The sequence below is a fragment of the Muscardinus avellanarius genome (assembly GCF_963383645.1).
Source record: "Muscardinus avellanarius genome assembly, chromosome: 2".
In the NCBI taxonomy this organism is placed as follows: domain Eukaryota; kingdom Metazoa; phylum Chordata; class Mammalia; order Rodentia; family Gliridae; genus Muscardinus; species Muscardinus avellanarius.
This window is the reverse complement of record NC_137787.1, coordinates 83,782,497-83,808,067: the sequence shown is the minus strand read 5'-3', so window position 1 is coordinate 83,808,067 and position 25,571 is coordinate 83,782,497. Positions and strand designations below refer to the sequence as shown.

Here is a 25,571-nt window from a genome sequence, read left to right as displayed (position 1 = left end):
CCAGTACCGCAAAAAATAAAAATAAAAATAAATAAAGAATAAAAAAATAGGGCTGGGGAGGGTGTAGCTCAGAGATAGAATGCCCCTGGGTTCCATCCCTGGTACTGAAAAAAAAAAAAAATAGGTCTGGGGGTACAGCTCAGAGGTAGAACACCCCTAGGTTCAATCCCATTACAAAAAAAAAAAATTAAAGGAGATCATTTTCTTAATTAACAATAAATAGTATATAATATGAACATAGCAAAATAGAGAAAAGAAAATCCCTTTCCTAAAATTTTTTTATTGTACTGGTGCATTCATATTGGTACATTCATATATGTGTATAACATTATTTGATCTGATTCCTTCTCCATGCCTCTTTTTTCCCTCTTCTTAGCAAAAAAAAATTTTTTTTTTTTCAGGTCTGGGGATAGAACACAGGGGCATTCGACCTCTGAGCTACAGCCCCTGCCCTATTTTTTATTCGTTATTTTGAAACCAGGTTTCACTGAGCTGCAGAGGGCCTCACTAAGTAGCTGAGGCTGTCCTCGAACCGCGATCCTCCGGTCTCAGCCTCCCGAAGGCTGGGATTACAAGCGTGCGCCACCACGCCCGGCTTTTTTTAGCAAAAAATTTTTAAGAATTTTTATAAGCCTAAATTTTAAAGATTCAATTTCATTTTCATAGAGCTAAAAATGGTACGAGACTCAAAATATCAAAAAGCGGGGAGGCTGTTTTTTGTTTCAAAAATTGTTGGACAAGGGCCAGTAGAGGGACACTGGAGAGACATAGGAGAGACAAAAGACACTAACATGTGCCAGGAATGGTAGTGCATGCCTGTAATCCCAGTACTTTGGAGGCTGAGACAGGAGGAACTAGGTTCATAGCAGCCTCAGCAATTTAGCTAGGCCTCAGCAACTTAGTGAGACCTTGTATCTTTCTTTTTTCTTTTCTTTTCTTTTTCTTTTTTTTTCTTTTTTTTATGGTGCTAGGAATTGAACCCAGGGGCATTCTATCTCTGAGCTACACTCCCAGCCCTTTTTATTTTCTGTTTTGAAGCAGGGTGTCAGTCACTAAGTTGCAGAAAGCCTCACTAAGATACTGAAGCTGGCCAAGAACCTTCAATCCTCCTGTCTCTGCCTCCCAAGTACTGAAATTACAAGTGTGGACCACCACACCTGCCTGTGAGACCCTGTTTCAAAAGAAAAATAATATAGGGCTGGAGTTGTAGCCCAGAAGTAGAACGCCCCTGGGTTCAATCCCCAGTACAGAAAAAAAAAAAAAGAAAAGAAAAGAAAAAGAAAGAAAGAGAAAAGAAAAAGAAAGGAAGAAAAGAAAAAAGACACTAGCACTCACCTGCCACTGAATGTGTGTTAGCAACATGAGTGCCAGTATGATACACTATATATTATGAGTACCAGTTAAGAAAATGATTTTTCCTTTATTATGGCCTGGTATGAGGCAGCAATGGGACAACACCCTTAGGAGTCGTAGAAACCCTTTTGTCCAGCTGAGATTTTACCAGGCAAATAAGACTTCCAAGGGTCTTATAGGTGCTCTCAGATTGTGTCTTTATTCTTTCCTACCTTCCTTTTTTTTTCCTTCTTCTTGATATTTCTTTATCTTTTTTCTTTTTGCCTTCCAAAGACCAGGTATGAGAAATTATCTTGTTTTCCAACCATAATTCTTGGAATTCTCATATCTCCTCTGCATCCTGCTTACAAAGAAAACAGATTCTTCCCTGGTCCTTCCTTCCTTCCTTCCTTCCTTCCTTTCTTTCTTTTTCTTTTTCTTTTTCTTTCTTTTCTTTCTTTCTTTCTTTCTTTCTTTCTTTCTTTCTTTTTTTTTTTTTTTGTGGTACTAGGGGTACCCAGAGGCTTTCTACCGCCGAGCTATACTTTTTATATTTTATTTGGAAACAGGGTCTCACTAAGTTGCTGAGAGCCTCACTAAGTAGCAAGCCTGGCTTCGAGTCTGTGCGATCCTCCTGTCTCAGCCTCCCAAGCATGAGGATTACAAGCGTGTGCCACCACACCCGGCCCTTCTTTCTTTCTTAATGGTTTCCTTTCAAAGTCAAAAGAAAGCCATTTGGCACCTTTATGATCTCATTAGCTGATTATAATTTATTAGGTACATTTTTTCCCCAAGTTACAGCAGGTGACGGTTTCACATGTTCTTCAAGGACATTAAACCAGTTGCCCTTTTTCTAGTCCTAACAGCAATTATCCTCACTGCTCTTCCAGGCTCCGCTTACAGTCTCCTTGTTAGCCTTCCAGCCTCTGCCCACTGTCTGATTGCAACAGGGACCCGCTACTGACCCCGGCAACTAACAGATGGCCCATTTTCAGAGCTGACATTTTTCCTCTTCCCCCATTCCGTCACCCCTTAATTGTTAACAAATAGAATGTCCTTATCCATTTACTAGAGGAAGGAGACCTGGCGCCTGAGAATCTGAATAAGAACTGACTCAAGGAAGACTCAAACATGAACTGTGTCCCTTCTGATAATACACCAGCATGACCCTGGCCTACGAATCTGAATGAGAACTGACTCAAGGATGACTTAGACATGAATTGTGTCCTTTCTGATAAGATACCAGCATGAACTTGAAGAGCTAACTCTGAGCTACACTTCCAGCCCTCTTTCACTTATTTTATTATTTTTTATTTTTTTGAAAGCAGGTCTTGCTAAGTTGCTGAAAGCCTCAGTTACATTGCTGAGGGTGTTCTCAAGACGATGATCCTCCTGTCTCAGCCTCTCAAGTACTGAGATTACAGGTGGGCACCGTCACACCCGGCTAAGGGCTAACTCTGCAAAGGGACTTGATTCCTTTGTTCTGGGAAAATTCAAGGCTTGTTCCTGAACACTGAAGTTTACTGGATTCTCCAATTTTCTAACAAATCAATAAATTTCTTTTTCCTTCTTCTTAAAGGCTTATCCTAATTATTTGATCTGGGAAATTGGAAAAGGTACCATGATTTAGTTACAGGATCTCAAAGCTAAGGATTGATTAACTTTTTGCATGTGTGTTGGGGGAGAGTACTGGGGATTGAACTCAAGGGCATTCTACCTCCAAGCTACACCCCTATGCCTTTTTTGTTGTTGTTATTTTGAAACAGGGACTCCTGGGTTACTGAGAGTCTCACTACATTGCTGAGGCTGGCTTCGAACCTGCAATCCTCACATCTCCACGGCCTAAATACTGGGATTACAAGCTAGGATTCTATTTTTATTGCAACAGCATCTCAATTTCTGTTTTAGTTATCTATTTTTGCATAACAAACCAACCAAAACCACTCTATTATTGTTTAGTGAATTTAAATCACAATAACTTATTTTTTCTTCTGATTGTGCTGGTTGGTGGCTCTGCTGGTCTTATACAAGCTCTGGGCTGCCGGCCTAGACCATAGTGCCAGCTGGTGATGTTTGGAAAGCGTTGCTCGCCTCCCTATTGTATCATTGCACTCCATGATCCTCCCTGCTGCCTCCACTAGCTCTGCTCCATCATTTTTCAGCAGACTAAAAGGTGTGTCTTCACAGTGTGGTCATTAAAGCCAAACCAAGTTCCAGGAGGTAGAGAAATTGACTCCCATTCCTGATGAATTTGTTATCAATCAGCCAAGGGTTCAGTTAGGATAGAAATCACAAAAAGGCAAAGCGCAGCTAACTCTGAGCTCTACTCCAGCCCTCTTTTTTATTATTTTATTTTATTTTATTTTATTTTATTTTATTTTTAGTGTCTCAGCTCTCAGCGCTTAGTACTTGAGGTCCTGGGTGCCAGCAGCATTGAGGTTGGCATGCTCAATTCAAGATAGAAATCACAAACAGACCACTGGGTATGGTGATGCATGCCTGTAAGCCCAGTACTTGGGAGGCTGAGACGAAAGGATTGCAGGTTTGAGGTTAGCCTCAGCAGCTCAGCAGAGGTTAGCCTCAGCAACTCAGCAAGACCTTGTTTCAAAATAAATATGGGTTGGGGGGCCGAGCATTGTGGCGCATGCTTGTAATACCAGCATTCCGGAGGCTGAGACCAGAGGAGCCTCAGCTACTTAGTGAGGTCCTCTGCAACTTAGTGAGACCCTGTTTCCAAATAAAATATAAAATAGGTTTGAGAGTACAGTCCAGAGGTAGAAAGTCCCTGGGTTCCACCCCCAGTACCACCAATAAATAAATAGGGCAGGGGGGTTTAGCTCATAGGTCAAATACCCCTGGGTTCCAGACCTTCAAAAAAAAAATTGGGTTGTGGGTATTGCTTGGAGGTAGGTCTCTCCTGAGTCAATCCCTAGTATCAGAAGAAGAAAAAAATAACAAAAGGGCAACATAAATCGACTTGAATGAGTCTCTGTTGGGGCTTATGCTGCAGCACAAAGAAGGCAGTGCATGGGACAGTATCCCCAGACTGACTGAGGATGAGAGAGGCACAACCTAGGTAGGCAGAAGCAGCAGGCTCACACAGGTGCACAGTTAGCCGTACCTATAGAATTTCTGCAACACCCTGCTAGTTGTGGTGGTCTCTATGCACATGTGCAAGGATGGTCTGTATTTGGCCATTTTGGGGAAGGGCACGTGCTCATCACCGCCACCCCAGGAAGCTATAGGAAAGTCCCCACCAAGTCCAAAGGGAAGCCAGCAGTGCTGTGCCACACAGGTGTTCAAAGCAGCTGCTGCAGCAGAAGCAGCAGTGGCCACACAGTGATGGCAGGTTCACTGGCTGCTGCGGTAGCCCAGAAGGGGCGGTGCTAGGCAGCATCTCTCAGGGCACCAGGAGCAGCAGCATCCAACGTGCTGGCTTCCAGAGCAGTAGCAGCTGAAGCAGTGGTTGCCATGTAATGATGACAGCCTCAGCGGTTGCCACGCACCTGGATCAGCAGCTGCTGCTACTGCAGTGATCCCAGCCCTGCCTGCAGTTCTCTGCAGACTTGTAGGTGCCCTGGCCCCATCCCCGCCCCACCAGCATTGTATCCCATAGGCTCAGTGAGGCTGCCTGACTGGATCCCGAGGCAGCAGTGATGGTCAGCTGAGCATCCTGGCATGAGAGCGCCTGCTCCCACCAGCCCAGGCAGCTTTGGCCATTGCAAAAATCACCCAGTACTGCAAAAAAAAAAAAATTTTTTTTGTTTAATCACCTGTGTGTGCACACACACACGCGCGCGCGCACACACACAGAGCAGGAAATACAAATACAGCAGGAAAAATACCTTTGAGGAAGAAGGGTTGGGCTCTTCCTAGTCTGTCTCAATTGAGTAGAAGATCAAATTACATGAGGATGAGGTTAGTTAAATTTCCATCATTGTGACAAAATACCTGAGATAATCGACTTACAAGGAAGAAGGATTTATTTTGGCTAATAGTTTTAGAGATTCATGATCGCTTAGCTCCATTGTTCCCAGGCCTTTGGTGAGAAAGAACATCATAGTGGGGACCGCGTGGTGGACCAAGACTGCTCGCCTCGTGGTGGCCAGGAGGCAGAGAGAAAGGGACTGGGAGAGGGAAAGACAGTCTCCCAGGGACCTCCTCCCCATTACATTCTTCCTCCAACATGCACCGCTCCTCAAAGTTTCAAACACTTCCAGCTGAAGCCAGGTGTGGTGGCGCACGCTTATAATCCCAGTACATGGGAGACTGAGGCAGGAGGATCCGGGTTTGCAGCCAACCTCAGCTTAGTGAGGCCCTCCACAACTTAATTAGAACCTGTCTCAAAATAAAGAATAAAAAATAGGGCTGAGGGTGTAGCTCAGAGGTAGAATGCCCCTGGGTTCCATCCCAGCACCACAATAATTTAATTAATTGATTAATTTTGGGGGGGATCCTAGAAGTTGAACCCAGGAGCATTTTGCCTCCGAGCTATAACTCTCAGCCACTTTCTATCTATTATTTTGAAACTAGGTCTCACTAAATTGCTGAGAGCCTTGGTAAATTGTAGAGATTGTCTTCAAACCTGTTCTCCTCTATCTCAGCCTCCCAAGTACTGGGATTACAGGTGTACACCATCACACCCAGTTTATGTTTTATTTTTTATTTTATTTTACTTTTTGTATGGTACTGGGGAGTAAACCCAGAGGCTATTCTACCCAATTGGGAGGCTGACCTTTGATCCTCCTGTCTCAGCCACCCAAATACTAAGATTACAAGATAGCACCACCATGCTTAGATTTCATTTTTATTTTGAACAGGGTCTTACTAAGTTGTGGAGGCTGGCCTTGAACCAGCAATCCTCCTTTCTCAGCCCCCCCCCAACTACTGGTGTTAAAAGCATGTGCCACCACATCCAGATAAGTAGTAAATTTACAAATAAAATCACCAGGTATAGTGGTGCATGCATGTAATCCCAGTATTTAGGGGACTGAGACAAAAAGATCACAGGTTTGAGGTCTCTGCACTTAGCAAGACCCTGTTTAAAAATAAAAAATAAAAAGGGTGGGGGATGTAACTCTTGGATAGAATAAATAAACAAAACATATGTTCACAAAAGGACTATACAGAATATTCATAGCTGACTTATATATAATAACCAAAGTTTGGAAACAACCCCCATGTCTATTATAAGAGTTACTGCTACATTATAGACTACCCAAAAACTTAGTGAATGACACCATTCCTTAGCCGGACATGGTGGCACGTGCTTATAATCCCAGTATTTGGGAAGCTGAGACAGGAAGACTGGCCTCAGCTACTTAGTGAGGTCCTTTGCAACTCAGTGAGACCCTGTTTCAAAATAAATAATAAAATAAAATAGGGCTGGGGGTGTAGCTCAGAGGTAGAATGCCCCTGGGTTCCATCCACAGTACTGCAAAAAAAAAAAAAAATTACTTGTCTCTCAATTTCTGTTGGTTAAGGATCTCAACAAATCTGGGCATGGTGCTAGCTAGATGCTTGTAATCCCAGCATTTGGGCAGCTGAGACAGGAGGATCCGGATTAGTAGCCAGCCTCAGCTACTTAGTAAGGCCCTCCACAATTTAGACACTGTTTCAAAATAAAGTATAAAAAATAGAACTGGGAGTGTAGCTCAGAGGTAGAACGCCCCTGAGTTCAATTCTCCATACCACAGACACAAAAAAAGAAGCGTCTCAGCAAAAAGAAGCGGTCTCTTCTCTCAAAGATTTCAATAAACATCTTGACTTGGGTTGTAGTCATCCCACAGCTCTACTAGGAGAAAGAGCCACTTCAAGACCTGCTCATCTGGTTGTTGGCAAGACTCAGTTCTCACATGCTGCTGGGCTCTTGCCCGAGTTCCTCACGGGCTGTTGGCTGAGGTTTTCCTTGGGTCCTACCACGTGGACCCTGCCAAGCCCCAGCTGGCAATATGGCAGCTTGCCTCAACCGAGCAAACATAAAAGAAACAGAGAGAGGCCTTTTATACCCATATCTTGGGATGAACTATCATTGCATTTTATATTCATTATAATAAAGTCACTACTCCAAGGGAGAGGACTGCACAAGAATATGATACCAGGAGGTGAGGATTACTGGGAACCATGGCTGTCAAGAGGAAGATAAGTTTTATTTATTTTATATTTTTACTTATTATTATTGGGGGGGGGCTAGGGATTGAATCCAGCAGCATTCTATTGCTGAACTATCCTCCAAGTCTTTTTTATTTTTTGTTTTGAAATAGGATCTCACTAGGTTGCTGAGAACCTAGCTAAGTTGAGACTGGCCTTGAACCTATAATTCTCCTGTGTCAGCCTCCCAAGTACTGGGATTACAGGTGTGCACCTCCATGCCTGGCTTCAAAAGATAGACTTGAAAATGGTACTAGTTTTGCTGGGCGTGGTGGCACACACTTATAATCCCAGCGCTTGGGAGGCTGAGACAGGAGGATCGCACAGTTTTGAAGCCAGCCTCAGCTACTTAGTGAGGCTCTCAGAAACTTAGTGAGACCCTGTTTCCAAATAAATTATAAAATAGGGCTGGGGGTGTAGCCTGGAGGTAGAAAGCCCCTGGGTTCCACCCCTAGTACCACAAAAAATAAATTAATTAATTTAATTAAATGGTAATAGTTCCATAAAATGAAATCAGTAAAAAGGGGGGGGGGCACCAATACCTGTAGCAACAAAAATGAATCTCAAGGAATTTCACTTGATCATATAGGGCATGTGGGCACTGTGAGGTCTGGTCGGAAGAGGACGAGAACAAGAGACTCCAGGCTGGGAAAGTAAGGAGAAATGCTTCCTGCCACCCCCTCCCCAGCCCCATAAATTTACCTGCCCAGGCCCAGTGCCAAGCGCACCAATTGGAGGAATACATGACTGCTTTGCCCTCCCTCTCTCCTGATGCCCCATAAAAAAACCCTAGTCTATAAGGAAGGGGCTCCTGATTCTTTCCTGTACATCTCCCTCCCAGGCTTTACTCCACTTAAAAAGCCTGTTCTGGTTTGTCCACCTGTGTTCTCTTTATTCCCATATCTCCTGACAGAGCAAAATAAATTCATTGTGAAATACATCTGAGGGGCTGGGAATGTAGCTCAGTAGTAGGTTGCCTGCCCTGCTTAGCATGTGGGAGGTCCTGGGTTAGGTCTCCCAAACCACAAAAGTAAATAAAGTCCCCAAGAAGGAAAAATTAATCTGCAGCAATGGAAATGAGAACAATGCCTAAACCTAAGGATTTGGCGAGTGTCTTAGTCTGTTTGGTGCTATTTATATTAGAATACTCGAAGCCGGGCGTGGTGGCGCACTTGTAACTCCAGCATTTGGGAAGCTGAGACAGGAGGATCACAGGTTCTCAGCCAGCTTCAGCTACTACTTAGTGAGGCCCTTTGTAACTCAGTGAGACCCTGTTTCAAAATAAAGAATAAAAAATAGGGCTGGTGGCATAGCTCAGAGGTAGAATGCCCCTGGGCCTAGTACTGCAAAAAAAAAAAAAAAATCCAAACTAGGTAATTTATAAAGAACAAAATGTACCTGGGTGTGGTGGCACATGCTTGCAATCCTAGTACTTGGGAGGCTGAGACAGGAGGATTGCAGGTTCAAGGCCAGCCTCAGAAACTGAGTGAGATATTCAGCAGTTTAAGAGACTTTATTTCAAAGTAATAAATTAAGAACCAGATGTGGAGGCCCACGCTTGCAATCCAGGCTGAGACAGGAGGATTGAGGTTCTCAGACAGCCTATGCTACTTAGTGAGGCCCTTTGCAACTCAATGAGACCCTGTTTCAAAAATAAAGAATAATAAATGGGAAGTACAATGCCTCTGGGTTCCGTCCTTAGTACTGCTAAATAAATAAATAAATAAATAAATAAATAAATAAATAAATAAATAAATGGCTGGGCGTGGTGGCGCACACTTGTAATCCCAGCATTCAAGAGGCTGAGACCAAAGGATCATGGTTCCCAGATAGTTTTGGCTACTTAGTGAGGCCCTCAGCAACTCAGTGAAACCATGTTTCAAAATAAAGAATAAAAAATAGGCTTGGGGTGTAGCTCGGAGGTCAAATGCCCCTGGGTTCCATCCCCAGACACACAAAAATAAATAAATAAAAATAAAGTAACCCAGTCTTATTTCTTAAAAACACAAGTAATATCAACATTCTGACTTTTTTAGTCAATTACAATGAAAGCTTATTAGTCTAACATCATCTTCCTGAAACCCCAAAACCTAGACGTGGTGGAGGAATAAATGAGAAGATGCTGAATCACCAGAGAACAGCTATTAAAAATGCAATCAGTTGAAGTCTATCCCACTGGGGCTTTTCCCGTAAGTAGCACATTATAGGAAACGCCCCATCGAATAACTCTGTGGTTTTGCTTTACTCACAGGATTGTATGTTAGATCTGTGAGAAAAAAAAAAAAAATGTAAGACAGAGTTACTAAAGGTATTAAAGACCTACCTGGACGTGGTGGCACCCTAATCACAGTACTCGGGAGGCTGAGACAGGAGGATTGCAGGTTCAAGGATAGTCTCAAAAAAACAGTGAGACTTTCATTAACCTAGCAAGATCCTGTGTCAAGACAAAGCTAAAATAGGGCTGGGGGTGTCGCTGAGAGGTAGAATGTCCCAGGGTTCGATTCCCAGTACCACACACCAAAGAAAAGGTCTCAAAATAATGTTGGGCATAGTGGTACTGGCCTATAAGCTTATAATTCTACTTGGGAAGCTGAGCAAGGAGGATCATAGGTTCAAGGACTGTCTCAGGAACTCAGCAAAACTCTCAAAGACCCTGTTTCAAAAGAAAATATAATCCAGGCATAGTGGTGCACATTTTTTTTTTTTTTTTTTTTGTGGTACTGAGGATGGAACCCAGAGGCTTTCTACCTCCGGGCTATACTCCCAGACCTTTTTAATATTTTATTTGGAAACAGAGTCTCACTAAGTAGCTGAGAGCCTCACTAAGTAGCTGGGGCTGGCTTCGAACCTGTGCGATCCTCCTGTCTCGGCCTCCCAAAGCACGGGGATTTCAAGCGTGCACCACCACGCCCGGCGGTGGTGCGCATTTGTAATCCCAGTACGTGGGAGATTGAAACAGAAGAATCTCAGGTTTGTGGCCAGCCTCGGAAACTTAGTGAGGCCCTCTGCAACTTAGTGAGACCCTGTTTCCAAATTTAAAAATAAAATAAAATAGGGGTGTAGCTCAGTGGTAGAATGCCCCTGAGTCTCATTTCTAGATCATAAAAATTAACATAAATAAAATAAAGCCAAACATGGTGGTGCCCGCCTGTAATCCCAGTACTTGGGAGACTGAGAGGCTAAGACAGGAGGATAACAGGGTCAAAGCCAGCCTCAGCAATTTAGCAAGGCTCTTGGCAATTTAGTAAGACCTGTTTTCAAATAAAAGTAAAAATAGGGCTGAGTGTGTAGTCTGGAAGTAGAATGCCCCTGGGGTCAATCCCTAGCACCACAGACACACACACACATACCAAAAAAAAAAAAAAACAAAAAACTAATATTTTTTTTTAACCTTAGGAAAAAAATGTAATGGGTCTGCATGATATCATGTCTGACCAAAATATAGTAATGGAAAGAAGGGGCCCTATTTTTCACTAGTAATAAAAATAAGCCTAATATTAGTCAACCACCAAGTATACCTTGATGATATTTCTCACTAGTATTTCCATACTTAAAAATTAAAAGATCACATAATACACAGGAGATCTTTATAGAAAGCAAACAGGTTGAAAATTTTTGTTTCCTAAGTCTTAAAAGATTAATGTCTTATTTTAGTGAAAAGTAAAATCATTCATGGGAAAAAGGCATTCTTAACAATTTTTCTTTCTTCCTTTTTTTCACACTTCCTTTTTACCACTGTTCTCATAGTTCTCACCTTTCTCAACATAAAATATTATTTTTATTATTTTGAATCTCTGTTGTGAGCCATAAAAAGGCTTTCTCTTTATTAAACATTATATGTATATGTATATTTAACATGTAAGGCTGGGCGTGGTGGCGCACACTTGTAATCCCTGAGCTTTGGAGGCTGAAACAGGAGGATGGCACAGGTTCGAAGCCAGCCTCAGCTACTTAGTGAGTCTCTCAGCAACTTAGTGAGACCCTGTTTCCAAATAAGATACAAAAATAAGTCTGGGAGTATAGCCCAGAGGTAGAAAGCCTCTGGGTTCCACCCTCAGAACCACCAAAAAAACAACAAAAAAAAAAACAACAAACAAAAAAAACTTGTGACCTTCCTGTCTCAGCATCTCAAATATTAAGATTACAAGTGTGCACTACCATGTCTGGCAATAAAAGAACTTGTACAAAATAGAAGTTAAAGTTTCCAGGCATGGTGACGCATGCTTATAATCCCAGTACTTGGGTGACTGAGAAAGGAGGATTGCAGGTTTGAGGCCAACCTCGACAATTTAGAGAGGCTCTCAGCAACTTAGCAAGACCCTGTTTCCAAGCAAAAAAAAAAAAACAAAAACAAAAAACAGTGTGTTGAAGATGTAGCTCAAAGGTAGAGTGCTCCTGGGGTTCATTCCCCAGCAACCCTTCCCCCAAAAAGTTAAAGTTAATTTGTCTCTCACATCCCATTCCAAACATAAGGATGTAGCAGTCTCAGTTTCAAGAATCCAGCTCAGCCAGGCGTGGTGGTGCACACTTGTCATCCCGGCATTTGGGAGGCTGAGACGGGGGGATCATGGTTGGCAGACAGCCCCAGCTACTTAGTGAGGCCCTCCTCAACTTAGTGAGACCCTGTTTCAAGATAAACAATAAAAAATAGGGCAGGGGGTGTAGGATCAGAGGTAGAATCCCCCTCAGTTCCATCCTCAGTACTGAAAAGAAACAAAAAACAGGAGAACAGATAGCGAAGAACAAGTGAAGACAGCGCCACAGCTGTCTTCTGCCTACTGGGGAAGACAGATGATCCATGAGTTGAGTCCTTTGGAAGCAATCACCATTTGTATTTATATTACAAGGCAGGAAATTTCAGCTGCCATAGAAACATGGCAAAGTAAGACACCACTTACCCTCACTGGCACCCCAAATCTCACTGAAGTGATGGTTGTATAAAAGCGTAAAAGGAAAACTTCAAAACTTCACAAGCACTGAGGGCACGGGAGAAGAGCTATAGCAGCCAAGAGATGGTAGCAAAACAGACGCGCTAAGTGACCGAGCAGACTCACGGAAGCTGAAACCAAATGTTTGCAGAAGGGCTGGAAGAAGGAATGCCAAAAAGCACATGGCGTTGGTTGCCAAACCCTTCAAACGTCCAGAAATCACAGCCACAAGTTGTCTGTGAAAGTGGGAAGCGGATGAGAGTTAGAACATGACCAGCCACTGGCTTGCACAAAAGCCGTCTATGGTATTAGGATACGGAATTTGGCTTTTGCTCCCAGTTCCTGACAAATAACTGACCTACCTCGTCTCATAGTAGGTCTCACACCCTCCTCATTTCCCAAAGGCCCTGTGCCACACCCTGGGGGCAGAAGTGCTGCAGAAGTCAGGAGGAATCTGAACAGACGGGCTCTGCTGGGTTTCTCTGCCCAGTCTTTTAATGGTGATCAAGCCTTTGCAATGAAGTCTCCATTAAAACCCGAAAAGACAGGATTGGAAGAGCTACCGGAAGCTAAATACATGGAGGTCCTGAGGGGGTGGCGTGCCCAGAGAGAAGCTCTACGCCCCTCTCCCTCACCCTGCCCCACCCAGCTCTTCTCTATCCTTCATAATATCCTTTTTTGTGTGTGTCTGGTACTGGGGGTTGGAACCCAGGGGCTTTCAACCTCCAGACTACACTCCCAGCCTTATTTTATAATTTATTTGGAAACTGGGTCTCAGTAACTTGCTGAGAGCCTCACTAAGTAGCTGAAACTGGCTTCGAACCTGTGCGATCCTCCTGTCTCAGCCTCCCAAGCGTGGGGATTACAAGCGTGCGCCACCACGCCTGGCCTCCTTCATAGTATCTTTTATGTTAAACTAGAAATGTGTTTCCCTGAGTTCTATGAGCAGCTCAAGCAAAATCAATTGAACCAAAGGAAGGATTCAATCCCTGTCCATCAGTGCCAACCTTGTGCATTCACTTGACTTGCACTATATATCTTTAAACAATGTAGAAAGACACATGAAGCTGGGCGTGGTGGCATATACACTTGTAGTCCCAGTATTTGGGAGGCTGAGATGGGAGGATGGCAGGTTGGAGGACAACTTCAGCAAGTAGTGAGACTCTCATCAACCTAGCAAGACCCTCTTTCAAGATAAAAATAAAATAGGGCTGGGGTGTAACTTGAAGGTAGAATGTCCATGGGTTCAATCTCTAGTACCATTTAAAAAAAAATAGACAAATGAAGCTGGGCATAGTGGTGTACACTTGTAATCCCAGTATTTGGGAGGCTGAAACAGGATTGCAGATTCATGGCCAGCCTCAGCTACTTGGTGAGACCCTCGACAACTTAGTGAGACCCTGTTTCAAAATAAAGAATAAAAATTAGGGCTGGGGGTATAACCTGGAGGTAAAATGTCCTTGGGTTCCATCCCCAGTACCACACACACTCACAGACAAAAAGACAAATGAGTAATGTATGATGGCACATACCTATAATTCCAGTACTTGGGGGCCTGGGAAGATTGCAGGTTTGAGGACAGCCTCAGCAATGTTCTGAGACACTTAGCAACCTAGTTAGACCCTATTTCAAACTAGCCGGGTGTGGTGGCGCACGCTTGCAATCCCTGCGCTTGGGAGGCAGAGACAGGAGGATCATGCAGGTTCGAAGCCAGATCCACTGGCTTAAGAAACCCTGTTTCCAAATAAAAAATATAAAATAGGTCTGGGAGGGTAGCCTGGAGGTAGAAGGGTTCCATCCCCACCAAAAAAAAAAAAAAAAAAAAAGAATTTCTGAGGTTACATTCTCCAGATAGCACTTTGAAGTGACATATATTTAATTTTAATTTTAACATGAGACTATATGTAGATCTACATAACTATATTCTAAAATAGATATGAAAAGACACCAGCTCTAGAATGGCTAGCGTTTATGGACTCCTTTGCAAGCAAGCACTTTAAAAGCTTTAGTAAGCCATCAGGTTTTTTATATTCCCTCTTGAATTAAGGCATATAGAGTCTGTGTTTGAAGACTTCTACTGTGTATAACAAAAGCGTCTGACTATTAATACATTATTCAATCAAATGATATGAAAAATATGATCAATCCAAAACATTAATAATCAATTAATTATAATTATAACCAATATTATAATTAATAAACATTAATAAATAAAGTGAAGGGAGTGTATATGTATAGATATGAAAAGGTCTCCGTGCTATACTGGATAAATAAAAACACATGTCACAGAGTAACATGTATAATAAGACCACAGACATGTAAAAATAAAGATCTATAAATGTGTGACTAGCTACTTAAGGATAAAAAGTCACAACCCAGTATGGAAGAACACACACATCTATCTATAGGGAATGAGAGGAGAATAGGTAGGTTGGGTGGAATAAGGATTAGAGAAGAGGAGAAGAGGTTTTTCTGGTCTTACCTTATATGTTTCTATATTCAAAATTATTTTTGTTTTGTTTTGTTTTTGGCACTGGGGTTTAACTCTACCTGTGAGTTACACCCCCAGCCCTATTTTAATTTTATTTTTTAATTTGAAATAAGGGTTTTGCTAGGTTGCTGAGAGTCTTGATACATTGTCAAAGCTGTTCTCAAACCTGTGATCCTCCTATCTCAGCCTCTCAAGTGTTGAGATTACAACGCCATGCCCCACTCAATTTTTTTTTCTTTTTTTCAGAACTGAAGATTGAACCCAGGGGCATTCTACCTCTGAGCTATACCGCAAGCCCTATTTTTATCCTTTATTTTGAAACACAGTCTCACGAAGAGTGGAGGGCCTCACTAAGTAGAGGATGGGTGCAAATCTGTGATCCTTCTGTCTCAGCCTCCCAAGTACAGGGATTAAAGACGTGTGCTACAACGCTTCACTCAAAATTATTTTTATATTCAAATTGTTTCAGTTCTTCCTTTTTCTTCTTCTTCTTCTTTTTTGGTAGTGGGGATTGAACCCACTATCTCCAAGCTATACTCCTAGCCCTTTTTAAATTTTCTGTTTTTAAACAGGGTTTTGCTAAACTGCTGAGAATCTCACTAACACTTTTCAATCTATCTGTCTCAGCAACCCAAATACTGGGATTACAGGGGTACACATAACCTTCATGGTTTTTTTGTTTTGTTTTGTTTTGTTTTTGGTGGTGGTGGTATTGGGGATGGAACCCTTCTACCTCCGGGCTACACTCCCAGACCCACTTAATACTTTTTATTTGAAACAGGGTCTCTTAAGCCAGCAAGGCTGGCTTTGAACCTGCGTGATCCTCCTGTCTCCACCTCCCAAGCACGGGGACTACAAACCTGTGCCACCACGCCCGGCTTATATATATATATATATATATATATATATATATATATAATGTTTTTTTTTTTTCCTTGCGGGTCTGGGGATGGAACCCAGGGGCATTTGACCCCTGCCCTATTTTTTTACTCTATATTTTGAAACAGGGTCTCACTAAGTTGCGGAGGGCCTCACTAAGTAGCTGAGGCTGTCCACAAACCGTGATCCTCTGGTCTTAGCCTCCCGAATGCTGGGATTACAAGCGTGCGCCACCATGCCCGGCTTTTAGTACTTATATTTTAAGATATGGTGTGTGTGTATGTGAGTGTGTGTGTGTGTGTGTGTGTGTGTGTGTGTGCGTGATTAGATTGCTGCCAACAACAAGTAAGTGTCTCACTATTGGGCCAAAAATGAATTAAATTTATTTGGTTTAACTGAGTTCATAGGCGTGGTATAATATTGGGAGCCCAAATAAATTATTTCTCACCCAATTTATTGGACTCTTTTAGATTTGTGTTGTTTTTCGGGGATTGTTCCCAAATATTTCTAAACAACTCTCTTGGCATTTTAAACAAAGGCAAATCTGGTCCTCATTAGTGAGTCATTCTGTTTGGCTCTGGTAGGACAGACGTGAGATTGCAAAGGCCTGAAAACGGGCCTTTGCCCTACTCTTAGACTGTAAGCAGGAGAGATCAAAAGAGTCCACCATTGTTTTCATAGGCAGAGCATACTGGAAGCCAGCTCCTAAGGGGGCAGGCCCTTTGTGTTTATTTCTGCACACCTGTGGACTTTCGTCTTTTGATCCCAGCCTCCGGTGCCCTTGCAAACTGCCTTCCTCTGGCTGCAGTGCCTCTCCGTTCTGGCTTTTGTTTGCAAGCAACTGAAACATGGATGGCTCTTTTAAATAAAAGGGGAATTGATTAGAACATCAGAGCTAAGTTAGTGAAAGTCCAGATGGGCAGGCTTAAGAAACAAACAATCTCAGGAAAGATGCATGATCGGGTCAAACAAGAAACCTAGGCAACAGACACCCAAAAGGACATCAAGGTCTCTTCGATAAATGTGGCTTCCATCTGTTCCCACAACCTTCCTTCCCTTGCATGACAAAGTACTGAGGAGTGACCCAAGGTCACTGTCAGCTGAATCTGTCAAGTCCAAGGTGAGTCCGTGTGGTGGTGGTGCATGCCTGTAATAACAGTATTTGGGAGGCTGAGACAGGAGGACCACAGGTTTGAGGACAGCATGTAATAACTTAGCAAGACCCTGTTTCAAAAAAAAAGTCAGGGGAAGTAGAATGGCTTGGAAGTAGAATGTCTCTGGGTTCACTCCCCCCCCCCCAAAAAAAAGCTGATGCGAATCTCCCTTTTTTTATTCAGTGGCAGCACTGAGGATTGAATTCAGGGGCATTCTACGTCTGACCTACAGCTCTTTTTTTATTTTTTATTTTGAGACACGATCTGCCTAAATTGCTAAAGGTCTCACTAAGTTGCTGAGGCTGGCCGTTAACCTGCCATTCTCCTGTTTCACCTTCCCAAATACTGGATATACAAGCATGTGCCACCACACCTGGCTCGGATCACTCTTATCAACCACAAGAATTTACATCCAGCTCTTATAGGCAAAGGTAGTGGCTTTAACAAACATATTAATATCCTTTTCCTTCTGAAATCCTGCTAAAATGGCCCTAAATAATTATATTACTAAAGATCTCAATTGAATATGAAGATTTTGGAAGCTAGAAAGCAGATGTGAAATTAACAGCTATCCTAGCAGGAAAAAGAGCTAGATCCTATTTTAGTGGTGGCATGGTCTAAGCAAAGTAAATATCTTGTGCCAGAGAGAAAAAGAAAAATATTCAGGCACGGAGAGTGCCATACCGCCAAGTAGTGGTTAAATGTGAGGATGGGTTGAAAGTCTCTTGAGAGCCAGGCATGGTGGTGCACGCTTGTAATCCCCGCGCTTGGGAGGGTGAGACAGGAGGATCACACAGGTTCGAAGTCAGCCTCAGCTGCTACTTAGTGAGGCTCTCAGCAACTTAGTGAGACCCTGTTTCCAAATAAGTATAAAATAGGTCTGGTAGTATAGCCCAGAGGTAGAAAGCCCCTGAGTTCCACCCCCAGTACCACCAAAAAAAAAAAAGTCTCTTGAGTCCTAAGAACTCCTAGACCCAGATCCCAAATCTAACCAGTTTGGGTACTGTCCTTTGGGAAATAAAAACAACATTGGAAGAGCCTCCCAAAATGGAGTTGGGAGGCCATTAGGAAGCAGGACTTGTGGGTGATGCCAGTTACTGCCTAGGGGTGTAAACTTTGGTCACCTTCAAATGGCAGGCATCTAGAACAGAGCATTGCATCATGCCAGAGACTCAAGAGGGACATCGAGAGGTTATTGAAAAAGTCAGATGTGGCAGCCCACATCTGTAATGCCAGTATTTGAGAGGCTGGGATAAAAGGATTGGAGGTTTGAGGCCAGCCTCAGCAACTTAGTGAGACTCTGTTTCAAAATTTAAAAAATAATAAAAAAAAACAGAGATGTTTCCAAATAAACAAAAATTTTAAAAAAAATAGAGGTGAAGCTTAGAAGTAGAATGCCCCTGGGTTCAATCTCCAGTACAAAGCCGGGTGTGGTGGCACACACTTGTACTCCCAGAGTATTTCAGAGGCTGAGACAGGGCGATCACAGGTTCTAAGCCAGTCTCTGCAATTTCGCAAGGCCCTCTGCAGGTTCGTCCGTATAAAAAAATCAGGCTGGAGGTGTAGCTCAGAGGTAGAATGCCTCTGGGTTCAATTCACAGTAACACACACACACACACACACACACACACACACACACACACCACTGAACTTTTGTGGACATTTTTGTTAATTATAAACATTCTTTTCCTTTTCTTCTATTGGTCACATAGCCCCTCTCACGCAGCACTTGTTCTCAACTTCAACAGAAGTTTCCCCACAAATAACACCTACTGCTCTAAAACAAATCACCACTATTTGCTCAATATAAGGTCCCAGTTTCCCTGCTTTCTTCGGAGTACAGATTTAGATCTATTTGAACCTGTGTTTTCTGAATTACAAATACATTTCGTTTTCTGCCAGTTTCTGAGTCTGGATTGATCAATACACTTCTCCTATCCCTAAAGAAAACTAGAGAGTTTTTGTTTTTCTTTTGAAGGGAATACAATAGGGGGGGGGTGTCCCTGGATATAATACATATCTGTGACAATAGAGTATGGAGCTAATGTTGTCAAAACACGAGATTCAGTGAATATTTTCATAATGAGTGCTGAGGCCTGGCCTTCTTCCCCCACAAAGCTCTCAGGACCTAGCAGTCGAGCAAAGCACTTCCAAGCAAGGAACTACCTTCCAAGCAAGTACATAGCCTTCTAAGCAAGTACACTACCTTCCAAGCAAGGCACTGGAAGATTCAGGACCAGCCCAAGGGATCAGACACACAAACAGTACATTGAGAGTTTCCCAATGGTTCAGCCCACCCCAAATCACCCTAAAAGAAGGTCACAGGCAACAACACTCAACCACGCACTTGGCACTTTCAATCATGTTTTACTCCCAATTTTTAAATGTGAGTAAATACCCATGAGTTATCAGAATTCAGAAAGTATTTAATATGAATAAAGATGATGAAAGCTGGGTGTGGTGGTGCACGTCTGTAATCCCTGTACTTGGGAGGCCGTGACAGGAAGATTCCAAGTGAGAAGCCAGCCTTAGCAACTTAGTAACACTGTTTCAAAATAAAAAAGGACTAGGGGTTGTTCAGAGATACAATGCCCCTGGGAAGGAAGGAAGGAAGGAAGGAAGGAAGGAAGGAAGGAAGGAAGGGAGGGAGGGAGGGAGGGAGGGAGGGAGGAAGGAAGGAAGGAAGGAAGGAAGGAAGGAAGGAAGGAAGGAAGGAAAGGGAAGAAGAAAGGAAATCTTAAAGGAGGGGTCAGGTATGGTGGCATATGCCTGTAATCCCAGTACTTGAGAGGCTGAGACAAGAGAATCAGTGAAACTCTCAGCACCATAGCACCATAGCAAGACCCTGGTTCAAAATAAAAATGAAATAGGGCTGGCGCTATAGCTTGGAAGTTGAATGCTCCTGGGCTGAATCCGCAGTATAGGGGAAAAAAAAGTGTAGTCAAAGGGGTCTTATACAGCCAAGTGTGGTGGCTCACACTTGTAATCCCAGCATTTGGGAGGCTGAGACAGGAGGATTGCAGATCACAGACAGCCTCAGCTACTTAGTGAGGCCCTTTGCAACTCAGTGAGACCTTGTTTCAAAATAAAGAATAAGAAATAGGGCTGAGGGTATAACATGGAGGTAGAATGCCCCTGGGTTCCATCCCCAATGCCTCAAAGAAAAAAAAATGTGGTACTTGGGATAGAACCCAGGGGCGTTCTACCTCTAAGCTACTCCCCTGGCCCTATTTTTTAGTCTTTTTTTTTTTTTTTTTTTTTTTTGAAACAGGGTCTCACTGAGTTGTGAAGGGCTTCACTAAGCAGCTGAGACTGTCCGCAATCCAGGATCCTCCTCTGATCTCCACCTCCCAAATGCTGGGATTACAAGCATGGGCCACCATGCCCAGCTAAATGTAAATATCTTTTTTTTTTTTTTTTTGGTACTAGGGGTGGAACCCAGAGGCCTTCTGCATCTGGGCTATACTCCCAGACCTATTTTATATTTTTATTTGGAAACAGGGTCTCATTAAGTTTCTGAGAGCCTCACTAAGTAGCTGAGGCTGGCTTCGAACCCGTGCTATCCTCCTGTCTCAGCCTCCCAAGTGCGGGGATTACAAGCGTGTGCCACCACGCCTGGCTAAATATCTACTTTTAAAATGGTTTATTCAGCTGGGTACAGTAGCTCAAACCTGTAATCCAGGTACTTAGGAGGCTGAGACAGAAGGTTCATAAGGTTCAAAGACAGCCTCAGCAAATAGCAAGGCTCTCAGCAATCTAGACAGACTGTTTCAAAAGAAAAGATAAAATTGGGCTGGGGATGTACCTTGGAGGTAGAATGCTCCTGGTTTCAATCCCTAGTACCAAAAGAAGGAGAAGGAGGAGAAGGAGGAGGAGGAGGAGGAGGAGGAGGAGGAGGAGGAGGAGGAGGAGGAGGAGGAGGAGAAGAGGAGGAGGAGGAGGAGGAGGAATTGCTGAGGCAGACCTCAAACTTACTATCCTCCTGTCTCAGTCTCCTAGCTACTGTGATTACAGGCTTGTGTTACCACAACCAACCAGGGCTGGAGATGTGACTCAGTGGTACAGCACTCATGCTTGAAGCCTGGGTGTAATCCCTAGTGCTGAGAGAAAGAAAAGAAAAGAAAAGAAAAGAAGGAAAGAAAGAGAAAGAAAGACATGACCAGACTTAATAACAGCATAAGAAGCTAGAGGCAATGAAGCAATGTCATTGCAATTTTGAGGAGGGTTGTTTCTGAGAATTCTATATTTACCCACACTATCAATAATCTCATCAAGGATCAGGTTGGAAGCCAGCCTTCACAATTTAGTGAGACGCTCAGCAACTTAGCAAAACTCTTTCAAAACAGAAAAATAAGCCGAGCGTGGTGGCACAAGTTTGTAATCCCAGCATTCTGGAGGTTGAGACAGGAGGATTGAGGTTGAGGACAGCCTCAGCTACTCAGTGAGGCCCTTTGCAACTCAGTGAGACACTGTTTCAAAATAAAGAGTAAAGCTGGGCTTGGAGGCACATGCTTGTAATCCCAGCATTCTGGAGGCTAAGACAGGAGGATTGCGGTTCATGGACAGCCTCAGCTACTTGGTGAGGCCATCTGCAAATTAGTGAGACCCTGTTTCAAGACAAAGAATAAAAAATAGGGCAGAGGGTGTAGCTCAGGGGTCTAATGGCCCTGGGTTTCATCCCCAGGCCCCCCAAAATAAATAAAGAGTAAAAAATTGGACTGGGGGTGTAACTCAAAGACAGAATGACCCTGGGTTCATTCCCAGTAACACACACACACACACACACACACACACACACACACACACACACACACACAGTGTTAACATTTAGAATAATGGCTATCCCCTTTCCTCTCCCAACCCTATACCATCCCCCATATCCATGCTGGTGATTGAACCCAGGGGCTCGCATATGTTAGGCAAACACTGAGCCCCATTCCAGTGGCCCTTTTTATTCTGAGATAGGGTGTCATTAGATTTCCCAGACTGGCCTTGAACTTGAAATCCTCCTTCCTCAGCCTCCTGAGTAGCTAGATAACTGTCAAGTTTTAAATACCCAATATATCTTATCTATTGTCACTATTAATTTTATTGTTTATTGTTATTAATGGAGACCTATTAACAATCAACATGAAATAAAACATTGACAAACTGACAGACTTTGTATTTTCTAAGTTTCTTTCTTCTTTTCCAATAAGATTCCTCAATCTAAATATACAAAATAAAGCCAGGCGTGGTGGCGCACGCTTGTAATCCCAGCATTCAGGAGGCTGAGACAGGAGGATCGCGGTTCGCGGACAGCCTCAGCTACTTAGTGAGGCCCTCTGCAACTCAGTGAGACCCTGTTTCAAAATAAAGAATAAAAAATAAGGCAGGGGGTGTAGCTTGGAGGTCGAATGCCCCTGGGTTCCATCCCCAGACCAGCAAAAAAAAAAAAAAAAAAAGCTAAAGAAATAAATATACAAAATGTACTATAAAATCTTATCAGCATAAATAACAATTTTCCACTGACTCCCAGGGACTTTTCAAATTTTCTCCAGATTAGCAATACGTCATTGAGAATAATTTTTTTTATTGGACTTAATAGTAGCGATGTGTAATTCAGAAGTCGTATGACTGGGCAGAGTTAACTCTTAGGAACTGGCCCTGTGCTACCATTTCCAGAAATATGTTAGAGCCTTAATCTTGTCTCCCATGAAATAATTCAATCTGATTACCACAGTGAGACACTTTGCAAAACAATCCCCAGAGGTGCTGATTGGGATGGGGTAATGGGTTGGGTGGGTGAGGTACATCATAATAGGATAATAAAATTGGACTGCCCTCAAAATGTGATCATATCAGAGTCTGCAGATGTGGCTCGATGACAGAGTGCTCATCTGGCATGTGGAAAATCCTAGATTCAATTTCCAGCACTCCAAAAAAGAAAAATGTGTGTGTGTGTGTGTGTGTGTGTGTGTGTATGAATTATATTACATATAAAATAAATATATGTGATTATTTCAAATCCAAATAGCCACTACCATTTATATATAAGCTTAATTATATATAAGTATATATAATACATAAATATAATTATTTCAAAAGCAAATAGCCACTACTATATAAAAGATACCATTCAACATTTCATCTAAAAAATCATTATTAAAGTAAACCAGCCGGGCGTGGTGGCGCATGCTTGTAATCCCCGTGCTTGGGAGGCTGAGACAGGAGGATCACACAGGTTCGAAGCCAGCCTCAGCTGACTTAAGAGACCCTGTTTCCAAATAAAAATATAAAATAGGTCTGGGAGTGTAGCCCAGAGGTAGAAGGCCCCTGGGTTCCATCCCCAGCACCACTAAAAAAAAAAAAAAAAAAAAAAAAAAAAGTAAACCACACGTGGTGGCGCACACTTGTGATCCCAGCTTTCGGGCAGCTGAGACCGGAGGATCGCAGTATGGGAACAGCCTCAGCTACTTAGTGAGGCCCTCCACAACTTAGTGAGACCCTGTTTCAAAATAAAGAATAAAAAATAGAGCAGGGCATATAGCTCGGCAGTCGAATGCCCCTGGGTTCCATCCCCAGACCCCCCCCCAAAAAAAAAAATCAAAGTAGCTGCCAGGCATGGGGCACACACTTGTAATCTCAGTACTTGAGAGGTTGAGACAGGAGGATTGCAAGTTCGAGGCCAGCCTCAGCAACTTGTAAGGTACTCTGCAACTTAGGGAGACCCTGTTTCAAAATAAAGAATAAATCAGGTGTATTGGCGAACTCTTGAAATTTCAGCATTTGGGAGGCTGAGTCAGGAGGATCATGGTTCATGGACAGCCTCAGCTACTTAGGCCCTTTGCAACTCAGTGAGACCCTGTTTCAAAATAAAGAATAAAAACTAGGGCAGGAGTTGTAACTCAGAAGTGGAACGCCTCTGCGTTCCATCCCCAGACCCGGAAAAAAAAAAAGAAAAGAAAAGCCGGATGTGGTGGCCCACGCTTGTAATCCCAGCGTTCAAGAGGCTGAGACAGGAGGATCGCACAGGTCCAAAGCCAGCCTCAGCTACTTAGTGAGGCTCTCCGCAACTTAGTGAGATCCTGTTTCCAAATAAAAATATAAAATAGGTCTGAGAGTCTATCCTGGAGGTAGAAGGCCCCTGGGTTCTGTCCCCAGCACCAATAAATAAATAATAAATAAATAAATTCAGATTGCAGAAATGAAAATCAAAGAATGAGATGAGCTAAGCAATGTTCGCCTGCATCATGACTTTTCCTAACCGCACACCCACACATACAAAAAGACAAAACAAAAAACATCAGGGTATGGTGGCACACACCTACCATCTCAGTACTTGGGAGACTGAGACAGGAGAATCCCAGGTTTGCAGATAGCCTCAGCAACTTTGGTCCTCGGCAACTTAGTGACACCTTGTTTCAAAAAAAAAAAATTTTTTTTTTTATTTTTTTTCCCCATTTTATTTTTTATTTATTTATTTATTTATTTATTTACTTACTTACTTATTTTTTTTTTGTGGGCCTGGGGATGGAACCCAGAGGCATTTGACCTTTGAGATACACCCCCTGCCCTATTTTTTATTCTTTTTTTTTCTTTTTTTTTATTGGTGCACTGTATTCATACATCATAGTAGGATACATACTTTTGTAGACATACATGCACACTTTTACCAGTCAGCCCCCACCCAATCCCCACCCCATTCTCTCCCTATCCCTCCCTCCCATGCTTGGCTTAGTAGTAGACATCTAGTATTATGGCAATTTATCTAAAATTAAAAATGATAATCTCACATAACAGTTTCATTTGTCTGATACCAAGCTTTTGATGACTTAAAGATAACATTTCAATATTTCTTTTTGCTTTCTTTCTTACCAGAGAATATTTTTTTCTATTTTTTAGGTGAAACTATCATATATTTATATATTTATTTTTCAGAAAAAAATCTATCCTAATATGGAATATGGAGTCTAGGTACCCAAAACGATCTTGAAAAAGAACAAAGCTAGAAGATATATATTTTCTGATTTCAAACCATATAAAGCTACAATAATTGAAACAGTGTAGTACTATTCTAAAGGCAGATATATAAACCATTGGAGTTAAATAAAAGCCTAGAGCTAAATTCTTCCCTATATTGTCAAGTTATTTTTGACAACGTTTCCACAAACATTTGGTGGTGGAAATATTAATCTTTTAACTAAATATTGTTAAAAAATAATAATTACATGGAAAAGAATAAAATTGGACCCTTACCTAATCCCATATACAAATATTAACTCAAAATAGATAATAGACCTAAATATAAATCTTAAGACTATAAACTTTTAGGAGAAAATCTGGGTCATTAAACCTCACAACATTGAAATTGGCAGTGATTTCTTGGTTATGATTTCAATGGCACAGGCAACAGAGGAGTATACAAACTCCCTAAAAAAAAAAATATTGTATATCCAAAGACAATGTAAACAGAGTTAACAGTTACTAATAGAATGGGATAAAATACTTCCAAATGCTATATCTGAAGGTATATTAATATTCCAACTAGAAATCCTAAAAATTAACAACAATAAAGGCAAACAATACCCTTTAGAGATAGGTAAAAGACTAACATAAATAATGAATCTCCACAGATAACCAATCTTAGTTGTCTGT

At 42.3% G+C, this 25,571-nt stretch overlaps 1 protein-coding gene across 1 annotated transcript in view; it reads right to left on the bottom strand.

The window, feature by feature from the left end:
• Positions 1-25,571, bottom strand: part of NMI (N-myc and STAT interactor) — a gene marked incomplete at both ends in the record, with an annotated part of 99,455 nt that overhangs the window by 51,244 nt on the left and 22,640 nt on the right. The window contains one exon of the mRNA XM_080689394.1: positions 12,537-12,646. Within this exon, the coding sequence (XP_080545520.1) occupies positions 12,537-12,646 (110 nt within the window). The remainder of the gene's footprint in view (positions 1-12,536; positions 12,647-25,571) is intronic.